The 17,586-nt window shown below is 46.4% G+C and overlaps 1 protein-coding gene across 1 annotated transcript in view; it reads left to right on the forward strand.

The window, feature by feature from the left end:
• Nucleotides 1–17,586, forward strand: part of VPS50 (VPS50 subunit of EARP/GARPII complex) — an 821,620-nt gene that overhangs the window by 209,645 nt on the left and 594,389 nt on the right. Inside the window, exons 7-9 of the mRNA XM_078663657.1 lie at nt 6,390–6,507; nt 11,900–11,935; nt 13,511–13,593. Of these exons, the coding sequence (XP_078519783.1) occupies nt 6,390–6,507; nt 11,900–11,935; nt 13,511–13,593 (237 nt within the window). The remainder of the gene's footprint in view (nt 1–6,389; nt 6,508–11,899; nt 11,936–13,510; nt 13,594–17,586) is intronic.

The following is a 17,586-nucleotide window of genomic DNA, read 5'->3' on the forward strand; positions in this document are numbered from 1 at the left end:
ATTCCCCACCCCTAATCAATCAATCAATCAGTACATTTGTAGAGTGCGCTACTCACCCGTGAGGGTCTCAAGGCACTTGGGTGGGGGGGGGGGGGGTGCTGCTACTGTTCGAAGAGCCAGGTCTTCTGAAGGTCAGTAGGTCTTCGGTCTGCCGTAGGAGGATGTTCCAGGATTTGGCCGCGGAGCAGAGCTGGCGGTTCGGGGTGTAGAAGGCGAGTCGTCTGTTGAGGTATGCTGGTCCTGTGTCATAGAGTGCCTTGTGTGCGTGGGTGAGGAACCTGAAGGGGATCCTCTTGTTGACGGGGTGCCAGTGCAGGTCTCTCAGGTGGGGAGTGTTGTGGCTTTGATGAGGGATGTCGGGGATCAGGCATGCAGAGGCGTTCTGTATGCGTTGCAGTCGTTTTAGCAGCTTGGACGGGGCTCCTGTGTAGAGGGCGTTACCGTAGTCCAGCCTGCTGCTGACGAGGGCCTGGGTGACCGTTTTTCTTGTGTTGGTGGGGATACACCTGTAGATCTTTTGGAGCATGCGGAGGGTGTTGAAACAGGAGGACAAGATTGCGTTGACCTGCTTGGTCATGGAGAGTGTTGAGTCGAGGATGAATCCCAGGTTGGGTGCGTGGTCGATGAGTGTCGGAGCAGTTCCCAGGGCACTCGGCCACCAGGAGTTGTCCCAGGCTGAGGGGGTGGAGCCGAGGATGAGGACCTCTGTCTTGTCTGAGTTCAGCTTCAGACGGCTGTTCTTCATCCATTCAGCGACGGCTTTCATTCCTTCGTGGAGGTTGGTTTTGGCAGTGAGTGGGTCCTTGGTGAGGTAGAGTATTAGCTGTGTATCGTCGACGTAGGAGATGATGTTGAGGTCATGTAGTCTGGCGATGTGGGTGAGCAGGGCCATGCAGATGTTGAACAATGTCGGGCTGTGGGACGATCCTTGGGGTACGCCGCAGATGATGTTGGAGGCTTCGGATCGGAAGGGGGGAGGTGGACGCTCTGTTTTGCCGGAGAGGAAGGTGGTGATCCAGTCCAGTGCTTTGCCTCGGACTCCTGCGTCGTGGAGGCGAGTGCATAGGGTGCGGTGGCTGACCGTATCGAAGGCGGCTGACAGGTCCAGGAGGATGAGGGCCGCCATGTTGCCGTTGTCCAGCAGGGCCCTGATGTCATCGGTGGCGGCGATGAGGGCTGTATCGGTGCTGCAGTAGCTGCGGAACCTGGACTTGGATGGGTCCAGGATGTTGTTCTCCTCGAGGTAGCAGGCCAGCTGTCTGTTGACGGCTTCTCGATGACCTTCGCCGGGAACGGAAGCAGGAAGATGGGCCGGAAGTTCTTGAGGTCCCTGTTATCCGCCTTGGGTTTCTTCAGTAAGGCGTTGATCTCGGCGTGCTTCCAGCTCTCCAGGAAGGTCGCGGTCTTGAAGGAGATGTAGATGTCCTTGCAGAGATGGGGTGCGATGGTGATGCTGGCTTTGTTAAAGATGTGGTGGGGGCACGGGTCTGATGGTGAGCCGGAGTGGATGGTGCTCATGAATTTGATGATGTCATCGTCGTTGATGTTAGTCCAGGCGAGCAGGGGGTCGCTGTGGGTGGTGGTCATGGGGTCTGAGGTGTCGTTGGGTGCCGTGGTGGTCTGGTTGTCGAAGCTGTCGTGGATGTCTGCGATCTTGCGGTGGAAGAAGGAGGCAAGGGAGTTGCACAACTCTTGCGATGGTGGGATGTCATTGGTGTTGGTGCTGGGGTTAGAGAGTTCCTTCACAATGTTGAAGAGCTCTTTGCTGTTGTGTGCGTTGTTGTGTAGGCGGTCCTTGAAGGAGGTCTTTTTGGCAGATTTGATGAGGTGATGGTGTTGGCGCATGGCGTTCTTGTGGGCTGTTTGGTTCTCCGGTGTCTGTTCGTGGCGCCATTTCCCTTCCAGTTTTCGGCAGTTTAGTTTGGAGGTCTGGAGGTCCGCGGTGAACCATCTGGCATTCTTGTTGGTGTGTCTGTTGGAGGGATTCTTGATCGTTCGAGGGTGTTAGCGCAGTCGTCGATCCAGCGTCTGAGGTTGTTGTCAGCGGCGTCTGGGTCAGTGGGGTCAGAGGGTGGGCTTCTGGCGAGGTTGGTGTTTAGCTGGACTTCTGTGATTTTGCTAACTGAGAGGATGGGATCAAGTGTGTGGCCGGCGATATGGGTGGGAGTTGTCACGAGCTGTCTGAGTCCGAGGTTGGCGACCAGGGTGGTGGAGTTGGTGTCGTTGTTGTTCTCGAGGTGAAAGTTCAGGTCTCCGAGGAGGATGTAGTCCGTGGAGGCGAGGGCGTGCGTACTGACGAAGTCGGCGATGAACTGTGGTCGGGGTCCGGGCGGGCTGTAGATCAGAGTTCTACATAATTGGATCACTGGTAAGGTACATCTTAACATCTACAACTTCCATGCTGGGTATAAACCCCAGTAATCCTGCCACCCCCATACCCCAAAAGTTTTTCCCATTTGCGAGGACAACCCCTGCTAAGATGCACTGTACTTCGCTCGCTAACACCAGTCGCGGCCTGCCCTCCAGTCTGCTATGGAGTGGGGATGGGGGGGCAGACATATTTTGTGCTAATGAGGCCAGGCCACCTCACCAGAGATGTTAAGGAGGTGCCATTTAGCCTCCAAGGGACCTCCGGTCCTGTAACCTAGGCCATGTTTCGTGTGACCTCTGCTCAATAAGCCTACCTCATGTGGCAACCCTACATCACATGCAAAAAGGTTTCCTGCTGCCTGCATTCTTGTACACAAAGAGAGGTGGCTGTTTGCCCCATTCGGTGCAGCAATGTTCTGGAATAATACGTCCTGTGTATGATCTTTAATTGGACTAAATAAAAGCGAGTCCTTTTTGCCACCTCCCTGGAACCCAGGGCCGGACTGTGAACCAAAACCGGCCCTGGCAAAGTGCTCGCCGGTCCCCGGGGTGGAGGTTGGTGGTGCGACCGAGCTGTTTGCCAGGCCGGTTTTCGGCCGATTTTGTTAAAAGGCAGATTTTGCAGCTATGCTGCAAAAAAGGCCCTGTAACAAAAACGGCCTCCAGGGGCCCAAAACAAGCCCCCACCCTTGCGGCGCATCGGGAGATTGCCCGGTGCCCGCAACGGCCAGTCTGACCCTGCTGGAACCCTTTGTGTCGTCAACCCAATCGTCATCGTCATCGTCAAGCGTACCTAGGTCCCTCTCCCACGCTGTTCTCAATGTCACTAAGAGAATTATTCACCTGTTTCCTATAAATGGATGATGGGATCTGTTAATAGGCAATCCTCCAGTGGGGCTGCCTCATGCAATTGTTCCTTTTACCGGATATCACCACACAAAGCGTGCCCTACATGCAAATGCCAGAACTGTTCACTCTTGCTGAAGAACCTCAAAAGAAAGAAACTCCTCTCCTCCCCGCCCCCCTCCCTGAACCACCACACACACATTTCCCAGTCGTTCCAGGCCAATCAACCCCCATTTTATGAAGCCTTTCAGTCGTCCCACTTCACCTAAGGGATCGTTATCCCAAAGGGGAATCCTTCCCGTCAGCCAACTCTCCCAGCCCAAATACCTGATGGCCTTTCTCCCCACCCTTCCTACACACAGAGTATGATTAGGTAGGGTGTGCTCAAGCTTTCGGCAATAGAGGACTGGGAGGTACCCTCTTTTACCCATTGCTGTTCCTTCTACTCAATAATCAGATTCCTCCTGGTCCGCAAACACCCAGTCATTAACCTCCTCCAGCTGGGCTACCCAGTAATGTTTCAGAATGTCAGCACCGCTAAGCCTCCCTCAAACACGTCCCTTTGCAACTTCAGGGCTATGCAGGACGTGCCACCATCCCAAAACAGGTGACGCATTTCGCAGTTTATCTTTTGAAAGAAATTTGGTGGAATCTTAAAGGGCATATTCTGAAGGATGTACAGGATGTTCCCGAGAGTCATCATTTTATATTGGGCTGCCCAGCCCATTAGACAGAGCGGGAGTGTCCACCAGTGTGAGATGTCCTGCGGAACTGGTATAACTGTGGGAGAAGGTTCCTGTCAAGGGAGGTCTGATCCTCCCTTGTGACATAGATACGCAGGTATTGAAAGCCCTGTAGTTCGACTGGGACTTCGCATCTCGAGGACAGCTGTGAGGTCCCTCCTGCCAGTGGAAATATTAAAGACTTCTCCCATTTGATTCGATATCCAGAGCGATCTCTGAATATATGGAATATTTGTAGAATTCTGTGGATCGAAAACGACGTGTCCGTGACATAGAACAAAACTTTCCTGGTTAAATGGACTACTACATTTAATGGGGTCCTGGGGAGCCCAGGAGCCATGGACTCACGTGCCACTCTAAAGAGTATTGGGGGGGACAAAGGACATCCCGGTCTTGTGCCCTTCTGAAGGGCAAAGACTCGAGACACTGTTATTTACGCGTACGTGTGCTGGAGGGCCCACATAAAGGAGCCTGACCCACCATTGAACTTGGGCCAGAAACCAAGCAGTTCCAGTGTGGCAAATAAATAATTCCATTCTGCGCTGTTGAACGCCATCTTAGCGTCAGGGACAGCAGCGCAGCCAGTTTGGCAAAGGAGGCACCAGTTCCAAGCAAACTCTGTACAGATGTTGCAGATTTAGACACGTTCCTCTGTGCAGCATAAATCCAGATTGATCCAGATGAACCACAGATGCAATTACCGTCCGCAACCTAAGTCCCAAGGCATTCTCCAGGACTTTAACCTCAAAGTTGGGCAGGGAGATGGGTCTGTAAGACCCACATTCAGTCCCTTGTTTGCCCTTCTTAGGCATACCGGCCACAACAGCAATTCTTTGGACGTCTGTTAGATACTCTTCTTTTTTTGCAGTCTGAAACCTATTCACAAGATGCTTCCCAATTTTATCAGTCATGCATTTAGATAGTTCTATTGGGAGGCCATTCGGCTCTGCCGCTTTCCTTGACTGCAAGGTTTGTATAGCTGTATTAAATTCTTCTACCGCCATGTCTTTGTCTAATGTGACTCGATCCTCATCGGAGAGCCTTGGAAGGGGCAGATCTTTCAAAAAGTCAGCACAGTCCTTACCTGACATAGTGGGGATAGTAGTATAAAGTGCCTCACAGTAAATGGCAAACGTCTCATCAATGACCTTAGCCGTCATTTGTTTTCAGTCACCTTCAAGGATCTCCCCCTGTACCATCTCTCTAGCCATGCAAGCAGTTTATTTGCTTTGTCCCCGCCATTATATAGTCGGTGCTTAATGGCCAGCGCCTGGGCGCGCGCACTGTCTTCCACCAGCATACTCAGCTGGGGATGTATGATGTTTCAACGCATGCTTTTACAACGCATGCCTTTACGACGCAAGTTTTACAACGCAAGTCGTTACAACGACTTGCGTTGGGGGGCGCTGGATAGTGAATAGTTTAATTTACTATTCCAACTCCAGTCCCCGTGGATAGTAGGGAAGGTGTTGAATAGTAAATTTAAACTATTCCCTATCCTAGAGCGCCCCCAGCGCAAGTCGTTGTAAAAGTTGCTTTGTAATGGTTGCGTCGTAAAGGTACTTCGTTGTAAAAGTTGCGTTGAAAAGGATGTTCCCCTCAGCTGGTGCTGCTTCAGACGCAGTTGATGGTTTAGTGGGGGAGAAGCTGACTCCTCATTTTCCAGACGTGTCTCTAAGAAAGCACAGTCCGGCTCTAGAGCTGCGCACTTCAGCCTACGCTCCTTCTTAAGTCCCCCAATGAAGGCTTGGGCTTGGCCTAGAATCACTGCCTTAAATGCCTTCCACAGTACACAGGCCGAGTCCAGCGACCACGCAAATATTACCCAATCTCAAACTGCGATCCACTCTGGAATGGATTGTGTAGTTACTCCAGCCAAGTGTGCCTGAAAGCATTTGCCAGTTCATTCTGAAAAAGTTTGTAAAAAGAAAAATAACTTTGAAAATCTACTCTGATCCCTGCCTGTATACCCTTATGGCTTTTTTGGGAATAGCGCTCAGAATTTTATCAATATCCTCTTTTTAACAAGCACTATAATTAGGATGAGCATTCAATTGCACCTTGAGGAATACTATAAGCATGCTCACTGCACATTTTTAATCTGTGATGCCTTCGGACTAGTGTGCTCTCGTAAACATTTCTCCAATTTATGAAAAAAAAATGTTCTGCAGTTACGTGCATTGTAATAGGTCGTCTCAAACATCCAGATTCATAACAAATCTTTTGGAATATAAATAGCAGCATATTCTGTGGAGGTACAATAACAATGGTGGCCAGTTCTCTTAATCCGCCCATGATCTTCTGTTTTGAAATCGTGCATTTACTAGTTCCCAGCTCATGGGTGCATTGATGTGTTAAATTCAAAATTCAAAATCCAATAAAACGTTTGATACCTATGTTTCTACTTTACTGTGATTGTTTTCCCTCTAGGCACTTGAATGTTGCAAAGAAAGGGTTTACAGAAGCTAGTCTGGGTCTCCTGGCCAATCAAAGAAAGAGGCAGCTGCTGATTGGCCTGTTGAAGTCCCTGAGGACAATAAAAACTCTGGTAAGCTATCTTGCAACAGTGTATTGCATTTATTTCAGAAAATTCTGTCTAGTGTTTCCCAAAGGCGACGAACTGAAACATTGCACCTGAATTCATTTTGGAACAGTTAATGTAGCTAATTTAATTAATTTGCCAAATGAGAAAAATAGCAGTTTCAATGTTATGGTTCATTTTATCCAAACTAAATAAACCAGAGTTTCTGATATCATAATCTATAAAACACACATGTACCCCTTTAGGGCATCTTGGCTTCGAATAGGAAATGTTTGTTACTAAGCTCAGTGGTGCTCATTTTATTGACCTTGCAAAGGCGAATAGCCTGGTGGACACATATGCTAATATAAATGTATTTCTTTACGTGAAAAAAAACCTCAAAATATACACTCCTAATCGGACATCTGCGCGCCCGTAACAACCTTCTTTGTGCAATCCATTGGGTCAAGAATTTTACATAAAATGCTAATGATTGTTCCATCCTGCCATATCCACCGGAAAGAGTGTTTTATTTGGGCTTGATAAAAATAGCCTTTCAATTCTAGCACTGACCCTTTCCTTTCTCTTCTGTCTGGTTTTCTCAGCATCTGGATGTCTATAATTGTTTTTTAGTGTTTTTTAAACACTTCGTATTTGGAATTAGATTCAATGTTCCTTCTTCCTCCTTTTGCACTTCCCACGCACACAAATTCACAGGATGTGTTTTCCCTTTCACAAAGCAGTCAGACTTTGTGTGTCTGTGAACACTTGTTTAATTTTTATTCTAGATAGGGAGTGGTCTGAGGCTTGAGCCGGGAGTAGAGCGAAATTGTGTACTTTTAACCTAAAGTGACAGAATTGTTTTGTCTTTTTAAAACTTGCACTCACCTGCACTGAGCACCTCGCGCTTTCACGAGTCCTCTGACAGCCGAGTTAAAAGCTGCCTCTGGCGAGGGTTTGTTTAGATTTCCCTGCCGCCATTGCCCAGGACACAGGCCACGCCCACCTGGCAAGGCCACGCCCACCCTCCCCTCTCTCGCTATATAGAGCGCGCTGACTGCAAGCGCTGCTACTATTTAAAACGGAACCTCCTGAGGCTTGAGCCGGGAGTAGAGCGAAATTGTGTACTTTTAACCTAAAGTGACAGAATTGTTTTGTCTTTTTAAAACTTGCACTCACCTGCACTGAGCACCTCGCGCTTTCACGAGTCCTCTGACAGCTGAGTTAAAAGCTGCCTCTGGCGAGGGTTTGTTTAGATTTCCCTGCCGCCATTGCCCAGGACACAGGCCACGCCCACCTGGCCAGGCCACGCCCACCCTCCCCTCTCTCGCTATATAGAGCGCGCTGACTGCAAGCGCTGCTACTATTAAAAACGGAACCTCCTGAGGCTTGAGCCGGGAGTAGAGTGAAATTGTGTACTTTTAACCTAAAGTGACAGAATTGTTTTGTCTTTTTAAAACTTGCACTCACCTGCACTGAGCACCTCGCGCTTTCAGGAGTCCTCTGACAGCTGAGTTAAAAGCTGCCTCTGGCGAGGGTTTGTTTAGATTTCCCTGCCGCCATTGCCCAGGACACAGGCCACGCCCACCTGGCAAGGCCACGCCCATATCTCATCCCCCTGCCATCTATAAATCATGTGTTTATATAGGAAGCGCAGCGGACGAGCGCAGCGGGCGCGACGATTGCGCGCCGAAGGCGCGCATAAGGCAAGCTCGTCTGCGCTCGTCCGCGCCGAGTCCGGGCCAGGGGCCACCTCCCCTACATCCTATGTCAAACATCCCATAGCCTACAGTGCGGACTTGCTCCACGGCATGAGGTTCTCAGGTCCGGTCTGTGAGCTGCAGCGCTACGAGGTAATGTCCCTTCCAGCCATTTGTCCACATTGCAACGCCCCTCTTACCCGGTGGCAGACCAAAATACCGAAGCAGGAATACCGTATGTTTTCACTAAACTGCAGATCTCTGCCAAAACATAAGGTGGAAATTTCGTTTCTACTAGAGGAGCGTTCGCCGGACGCAGTATTTCTATCTGAAACATGGCTGACACCCGATTCTGACCCGGCTGTTGTAACCTCCCTCCCCTCGGGCTTTCAAATCATCCGACAAGATCGTTCGGAGGGTAGAGGTGGAGGGTTAGCAATCATATTCAAAGAACAATACCACTGCAGACTCATCCCCGAAACTATTCCAGACTTTGAGAGCCTTGCTTTCTCGCTGGAGTTCTCCCCTAATCATTGCTTTTCGGGCACATTGATATACCGCCCACCCGGTCCCCCTAAACAATTTCACAATCTCTTACCAATAATTATGGCGCCACACGTTAGCGCTTCCGCCAACTATACCGTGTTAGGCGACCTCAATTTTCATTTTGCTTCACCGCTGGACTCTTCGGCTATTACGTTAGCCGATGACTTGGCTGCGCTGCAACTTAGCCAACGAGTAAAAGCATCAACCCATGTGAAGGGTCACCTGTTAGACCCAGTGTTCAGTAACTGCGAGGACCTTGTGGTTGGGCTTCCGCTCCCCCTCCCGTGGACTGACCACTCTTTGGTGCCCTTTACTTGGTCTACTCAGAAAGCCGGTTCAGTAAAACCATCGATAAGACTTGCCAGATCCTGGGCACGGATACCTACAGAGGAATAGAAAAACTTACTTATGAAAGAACTTCCCCCTAACAACGAGGATCCATGCTTGGATAACCAGGCCTATGAAAACTGGATCCTGCACTCCCTCGAATCCATCCTCCCCCTCAAGAAATCAACGGTAAAACGCCTCCATAAAACAGCACCGTGGTTTTCGGAGGCACTTAGGAACAAAAAGCGCCAATGTCGCAAAATTGAATGAAAATGGCGCATAGACTACTCCATGGAGGAAAAGACTCGATATCGAGAGGAGATAAAAGCATATAAAAAGGAACTAAAAGCCGCCCAAGCAGTGTACTTCTCCGACAAGATTTTAGCTGCAAAATCCAAACCTAGAGAAATCTTTCAAACTTTGCAAAAACTCACAAAACTCCCGTCTCCAATTGCTTTGAAGGAAAAGTCTGTTTCCCAGTGCAATGACTTGGCTGAATTTTTTTCAGCTAAAGTAAATAAAATATATGCCTCTTTCCCCTGCACTCTCACTCCCACCCCTCCGCTAATTCAGGATAAAATCAAGACCTTAGACTCCGCTCCAGCCCCTCCACCTCTGCTCAGCCACTTTCCTTGCATGGATCTCGAAGTATTGGAGTCCATGGCTCGGAAAGTAAAATCCGGATCTCCATCTGACCCGGCACCTCCTGAAGCCATGATGCTGGTCTCTCAGACTGTCCTACCGATCATTAGGAACCTGCTAAATTCCTCCATTGCCTCGGGCATTGTCCCTTCTGCTTGGAAACGGGCGATGGTCCGAGCGCTGATAAAGAAGCCCAATCTGGAACCATCGGACTTTGGGAACTATCGTCCGATTTCCCTGCTTCCCTGGGTGAGTAAGATCGTGGAGAGGTATGTCAATCTCCAGCTGGTCAGCTTCCTTGAAGATAACCAGCTGCTAGACACCACCCAGACAGGGTTCAGGCCTAAGCATGGAACAGAATCCGCCCTCCTAATGGTCATCGAGGAGTCCAGGAAAATCCTTGATCAGGGAGGATCAGTGGCAGTGATCCTCCTTGATCTCAGTGCGGCGTTCGACACGGTCAGTCATGCCACCCTACTGAACCGTCTTTCGAATGTCGACATTGTGGACAAGGCGTGGCTCTGGTTAAAATCTTTTTTGAGCAACAGGTCATTCCAAGTGTTTGATGGACAGACAGTGTCTTCTAGCATTCCCCTGAAGTGCGGAGTCCCGCAAGGCTCCTCATTAAGCCCCGCGCTTTTTAACGTCTATATGAGGCCACTGGCTGAGGTAGTTCGTCCGTATGGAGTCAAGATCATATCCTATGCGGACGATACCCAGCTGGTGGTCTCATTAGCGCAGGAGGCTCTCCAACCACGATCAGGGGGACTTACCGAATGTCTGGAGGAGGTGAAGACCTGGATGACGCGGTCATCATTGAAACTTAATGGTGACAAAACGGAGCTCATGCTCCTGGGCCCTGCCGACCCCCCATTCTTCAACTCACTGTGGCCCCCCTGTCTAGGTCTCCCTCCGGCCCCGAAGGATAACATCAAAAGCCTAGGGGTATGGCTGGGCAGGAGTCTCTCACTCAACACCCAGGCCACAATGCTTTCAGCCACCTGCTTTGGAATACTCAGGACACTGAAGAAAGTCCTTCCTTTGCTCCCAATGGAGGCAAAGCAGATAGCCATACAGGGCCTGATACAATCACGGCTGGACTCCAACAACGTCCTATATCTGGGTGCACCAGAGTACACCTTAAAGAGATTACAGCTGGTGCAAAACTGTGCCGCGCGTACTCTGCTGCAGATCCCTCGTAGATTGTCAGTAAAGGCGGCTCTGACCAATCTCCACTGGCTCCCAGTGCGTAAGAGAGTCACTTTCAAAGCAATGTGTATTGCTCACCAGGCTTTCTGGGATTCGGGGCCCCTAATCACCCGTGATCTAGTAAGCCAGTATCACCCAGGTAGAAATCTACGCTCTAGTCAGGCCTTTATGGCAGCAGTCCCCAGAGTTAAAAGGTCTAGATCTGGCGGAAGGACATTTGCCTTCAACGCCGCCAAGATCTGGAACTCCCTCCCGTCTCACTTGAGATCCAATCCTGATCTCGTTTCCTTCCGTAAACAATTAAAAACACACCTATTCAATTCCGTTTAATTTAGCTCAGTTTTCCCTCCTTTTCTGGTTCTCAACCTCTTTATCCTTCACTGGTTCCTTTTTTAGCGCTTGGACGCCTCAGGGCAGCAATCGCGCTGGTATAAATTCACTTTCATTCATTCATTCATTCTGTGTCCATTTGTAAAGTAACTATAGAACTCCATGTCATCGTCGTGTGGGACGTCATTTTCCAGTCCTGTTTCTGTTAACAACCTGATGCATTCTGGGACCTGACATCCTGATTTACTTGAGTTGATAGTCTTAAACTAACACACCTAAATAAAAACAGTGATCTGTAAAAGGAAAGCGCAGAACTGGTCTTGATGTGATGAAGTCCCTTCGACCCTTAAGTATTTGCCTATAGATGCCTTGCCATGTAGTTATACATTTCTCATTTAGTGACGATCTTTCTGTATCTGCTGTGATTTCCTTTGATTACTTGTATGCCTCTGTGTTTTTTTGGTTAGTGTCTGCAATCGCAGCCCATGTACCTTCATACCTTGTAGCAAACATTTGTGTGTCTAATATTTACTTATTTCCTAATAATATCAAAGTCCACGTTCACATGCTAAAATAACATAATGCGCTGTTAACGCAGCCAATGTCTATTAAGCATTTTTTAAACATTTATACAGAATTTTATAATATTTGTTTTCCATTTGCAGCAAAGAACTGATGTACGCATGAGTGAAATGTTGGAGGTAAATCCCACCTATTTATTTTTATTGTCCTGCTTTCTTTATGCCACCTTTAATCGTCTTCTCTCATGTGCATTTCACAGTGTAAAAAGTAGTTTCTTCATGGTGGATGCTACATTGAAGTGCTACAGTCAACATTTACTTTTTTTTATATATATGATATGGAAGTCGGCGTTCCACATTTGCTCTATTGAGATAGAATAATTTGTTTATTATTCCATTTAGCTTAATCTTGGATGGGCCTCCCATTTGAACCTAAACATGGTTTTGCAAATATAAATGAGGCTTCAGTTTGTTGCAGTAAAGTATAAAGCGGTGCAAGAGGCAATGGTGCCTGATTTCATTGTCACTGTTCTTTTTAGCATGTAGGCAGAGACAGCTCCAGCTGTCTGTACCAAAAACAGATGTCCTTGAGTTCAGGTAAGGGGACTGGCATAACGCGGATGGCTACAAGTTTAAAATCTGTGCTTTTAAATTTACGTTATGGCTTTGATGTTATATAATGTAGTGCATGTATTTTAAGATGCATAGATTAACAACTACAATCTAGAGCAAGAAGAATATCATACTCGGGACCAGATGTGTGCATCTGTAGAACGTCAACTAGAAATTGTGCTTAGAGGGTAGGAAGCGCAGATTGTGGTTTCAGATCTCCCAGTTGACCAGAAAAGAGCAGGATAATAGTGCAGTTTCTGATTGCAAGATGCCCAACATTGCAGAGTTACGCTCACAAGCGTTCAGTTTTTTCAGTAAAAAAGAATAATGCATTAAGCGAGTTGTAGACCTTTTTGTTTTTAAAGTCTCCTGTACAGTGCTCTGCCTGGTAGGGCTTGTTCCGTGCTTTACAAAACTTGGAAAAATATTATAAGCATATGGTTGAGTTTACTGTGAGGTCATCATGGGCGGCAAGTTTGTATTTGTAAACTTGACCACTGTTGAGGAAAACAAGAACTTCATACATGTGTTGAATTGAGGTCTGTTGAAAGGTGGAGTGTTTAGGGGAGGTTGCTGAGAGGTTGTTGAGCTGTTGGGCGTAGGGCACTATTAAGGGCATATAATATCTGGCCTTTGAGTGGTGTTCATCCTGTGCACAGTTAGCCGGTGCGCTTGCCTTCATAATGTATTTCTTTGACGAACTGGGATTTCATAGCAGAAGTAGTGTTCAAAATGTCCTCTTAACTAAGTGTACATCTGTGGTTTCTACTAGAAATGTTTGCACTTACGGGTGCATTGACAGTATCTTTTGTCTAATTTGAATTGCTGCTCGGTTTTTGTTATGTTCCGTATACTCCGTTTAGTTTCTTACTTTATTTTTGAAGTAACCAATAGTTTTTAATTAAGCTGATAAAATGAATTGTGGGTTTAATCTGGAGGGAAATGAAAACTTCTATTATTTTAATTCCATCTGCAAAGCGATGTCTGCTCTGCTTTGAATCAAACTAACAAGTAATCGTGTTTTAAATTATACATTTTCTTATCCTCTTAGCATAATTCCATTAATTTACTTATTTGTTTTTATAGGCAATGCTGCAGAGTGTAATGCCCGGTTAATTTTCTTTTTTTTCCCAATGTTCTAAGGAAGAAGATTATCCTGGAGCTATACAACTCTGCTTGGAATGCCAAAAGGCAGCCAGCACATTCAAACACTATAGTTGCATAAGGTAAGACCCTAACAGTTTGTCCAAGAGTGTTCCACTTTTTCGACCGTGAATTATGCATGTTCTGTTTTAAAACTAGGATGTTAACCGTTGCGGAAAGCATATATTCAATACTGCAGTCTGATGTTCCAAAAAGCCATACTAAATAAGCCAACGAAGAACTCTAAATGCTAAACAGTTTTCAGTTGTAATGCTTCATGTTAGTGCCTGGCAGTGTTGCCCTGCACATGTCTGTTGAGTTGCTTGGTGACTGGTGTCTGTCGTCCCACTCCAGTAAACATGCAAGCGTTAGACTTTATTTAGCATGTGCTGTGGAGTGCAAAGTACACCCACAGGTATATTTGCCCTGAAACAGCACTCTCTAGGAGAAGATCCACCCCTCACTTTCCGTAACTTGAGGAAAGAAGAAGTCCGGTTTTAAGGCTTTTATACATTGTAATGCATTTTGTTCAGCTAGAATATTTGCTGTAGCCTCTGAAAAAGCCTTGCCTCCCGTGTCGAGCACTTAGCTTTGGGAACCTCCCACAAAACCTGATCAACTGAGCTTAGGAATTGCTGGGGTTAGTGCCAGGTTAAGTGATGGGAGAGAGGGGGTTTTCTTTGGCCGTTTAAGACTTTGTGGGACCAGACAGATTTTTTATTGGTTTTCAAAGAACACGGAACTTGTCCCTGTTTACCTTTAGTGCGGGAAACTCACTACACACATCTTGTATTAATACATGTGGATTCTGTTCATTATACATCAAGTTAACATGCATACAAGCCATCTAAACTTTGTAAAAGTATTTTTTCAGCCTTATTGGTCATCTACACATTAAGACTATTCCCTTCGGTATGCTCCTCAGTAGTATCCCTTACCATATTCCCTTTTCCATTTCAATTTCCACTGCATCTCACTCCAATGTTCCCCCTGGACCACCTGATCGGTATTGAAGTTTCCTGTATATGCCTCATTACGCTGCTACCTATTTGATCATCTCTCTCCCGTTGTTGCATCTTCGGCACTGTATTTTTTATTCATCGTACTGCAATACACTTTTTCCAGCCACAGGACCTAGCTCCACTCTTTTAGGCACCGCTTTCATATTTTTTACCCTTTAGGACCAACCCCAATAAACACATTGGAATAGTCAACTGTTAGTTCCTGCCTGGTGAAAAGCATCATTTCAAAATCAGTGCCTCCCAGAATTTGGCTATTCCTGGGCACTCTACCACATTTGTATGTAAGTGCCTATAGCCACTTAAAATGTATGGCAGGCATCGGAATTCCTGGGCTTCATTCTGTGTAACAGTTGTGGGGTGCCTATATTGTGAATACACTTAGTGTTAACCACTTTCTACCTAGCGTTTCACATGACAGTCCTGCAATTCTGAAAGATTTCACAGCAGCACCGCCCTTCCAGCTCTTCTCACAGGTCCCTACTCTACTACTTTTTAATATTTTTCATTTTGTTATTGTGTGGGAGCAGTGTCAAAATGCAATCTGGAATATAACTTTCAGCGCTCTGGAAGACACAGCAACACTTGATTTACAGTATGTATTGCTGGTCTTTGAGGGATATTAGGGCATGGTACGGATGACAGCCGCCTTTCTCACATACATCGAGAAGTGCATGGTTTCAATCCCCCATATGTCACAAAAAGTGGCAAGCCCATTAATCTGCCCTCCTACAAATCTTCCAAGCTGTGGAGTTTTTCTCTTCACACCTCTCCCTTCAGAAACCTAGAAAAATACAGACACAGTATTGTTTGCAATGTTATCAGTTTTGTCATTCACATGTTTATGACCCTCTTGCTTGGTTGCTGTATTTCAACCTGTTATTATTGTTTGCCCATATGTGGGCATCTGTGTTCGGACTTTTACTGAAGCTAACAGGAGTGCAAGCAATTTCATGGGCTGCATTATCGTACGGGGCGTTTCACATACTGGTTCGTGTCCCTCCCCCTCCATCCATGCCACCATATATTGTAACTGTGACAGTGTTGCTTCATAATGGATTCTAAAGTTCAGAGCCATCATGCCTTCTCCCTCGCTGGCTAATTTGAGCATGTGCATTGCTAAGCTCACTTTCCCATGTCTCAATGCAATAGTTGCAACAACTCATCTAGTGTCCGGAAGCATACCTCTTATATCTGCATTTCCATGTGTATTACTATGTACAGAAAAATGATGGACTCGCATTTTACTGAGATCAATCCTCACTGTAAGAGACATTGGGAGACTCAACCATTCCGTGATATTGTTATCAAGTCCTGTGAGCATAATTTCCACATATTTATATACCTGGCTCTTTTCTGAACATAATTCCCATATACCTAAATGCAGTGGTTGTTATCTGCAATGGTATATCGGTTCCATCTCCCACTGCCGCATCACTCCTTGGATAAAAGATTGATTTATTGAGATTTAGAGCACATCCATGCAGTCACCCCACTTCATTCACAGTTTTCTCTGCTATGTCCCATGTCTCCACAGAGTCCTTTATCTTTACTAGGATGTTGTCGGTGTATAACAATGTTATTGTTTCTGTGGATGTAATCAATGAGCAGTCATCTATGTGCTGTACTCTAATCAGTTGTGCCAGTGGATCAATTATTAGTGCCTCTGATGTGTCCCCGGCTGAAGGTCCCATTTACCTGATATCCTGTGAGCTATACTCACCTGAGCTGTACTAACTGTGTATAGCAGGGTCAGAAATTTTCAGAAACCACTCTCCTAATACATCTTTTTTGGGTGTTTTATGCATGAATATCCAATTCACTGTATCACATACTTTGTGGAGTCTTAACTAGCCACAGCACATTCTACGCTGGTCCGTTTCACATGTTCAGAGGTCACAAAAGCCTTTCTGATGTTATTAGTTGCTGTGCACCCACCTACAGACCCTGCCTGGTCTGTGCCTATCATTGTCTCAGAAGCATTTGCCATTCTCTTAGCCAAGATCTTCCCCGGTATCTTCGCACCCATGTTTATCCTTGCCGATGGCCTATATGACTCACACTCTAATACATCTTTTCAATTCAATTCAATAAGAACTTTATTTCGGCCAGTTTGACCATAAAAGCACAGATGAAATAGCACACATTTCATTTACTTTAAAAAGAAATATAAAAATCTTTTCCAGCCTTTAGGAAAAACTACTATCTGTGCTTTTTGCAATGTGTCCAGTAGCCCCCCCAATAGTCGTTTCACATGTTTAATTGTGGTGGGGCCAGTATTTCCAAGTATTGTTGATAAACCTCAGTAGGGAGTCCTTCACCTCTCAGTCTTTTCCCTTCCATCATGTCCCGTATTGCCCACTTAATCTCATCCATGTCTATTGGGACATTACGATCTTCCCTGAGATAATCTGTCAATTTGGGAAGCCGGTCTTCTTCCAGTAGTGCACCTGTAGTATTGGTGTCTCTAGTCGGCTGCTTAGTGTATAATGCTGTATAAAATTCCTCAAATGTTGGATAGTGTAGGGGTAAAAATTACTATTCTAACTCCAGGGGGTGCAACAGTAGGGTAAGTTTTGGATAGTGTAGGGGTACTATGCGTTGTAATGGTATGCGTTGTAATGGTATGCATTGTAATGGTATGCGTTGTAATGCTTGCACTGTAGTGTCATGCGATGTAGTGTCATGCGTTGTAATGCCTGCGTTGTAGTGACATGCGTTGTAAAGGATGTTGCGATGTAATGACTGCGATGTAAGTGTAGTGCGATGTAATGGTTGCGTTGTAAAGGATGTTTCACGTCCTGTAGATGTCACTGTTCCAGTATTTGTGGCAATATATTCTTTTATGGCTTCTTGGGTTTCCTCTCTATATGTGCGGTCCTGAGGTGCATTTGCCTGCAGGCGCTATTGTGGTGTCTATGTGGTGAAAGCCTTACCTTTTAGTTGAACTGGAAAAGGGGCATGATCGAACAGGGTGCAGCCCAGGTACTTAGCCTTCCTGGAATGCGCTCTATTAATCTTTTAAATCTTAAATCTGTTTATACAACGGAAAATTAA

Source organism: Lissotriton helveticus, chromosome 10 (assembly GCF_964261635.1).
Source record: "Lissotriton helveticus chromosome 10, aLisHel1.1, whole genome shotgun sequence".
Classification (NCBI taxonomy): Eukaryota; Metazoa; Chordata; class Amphibia; order Caudata; family Salamandridae; genus Lissotriton; species Lissotriton helveticus.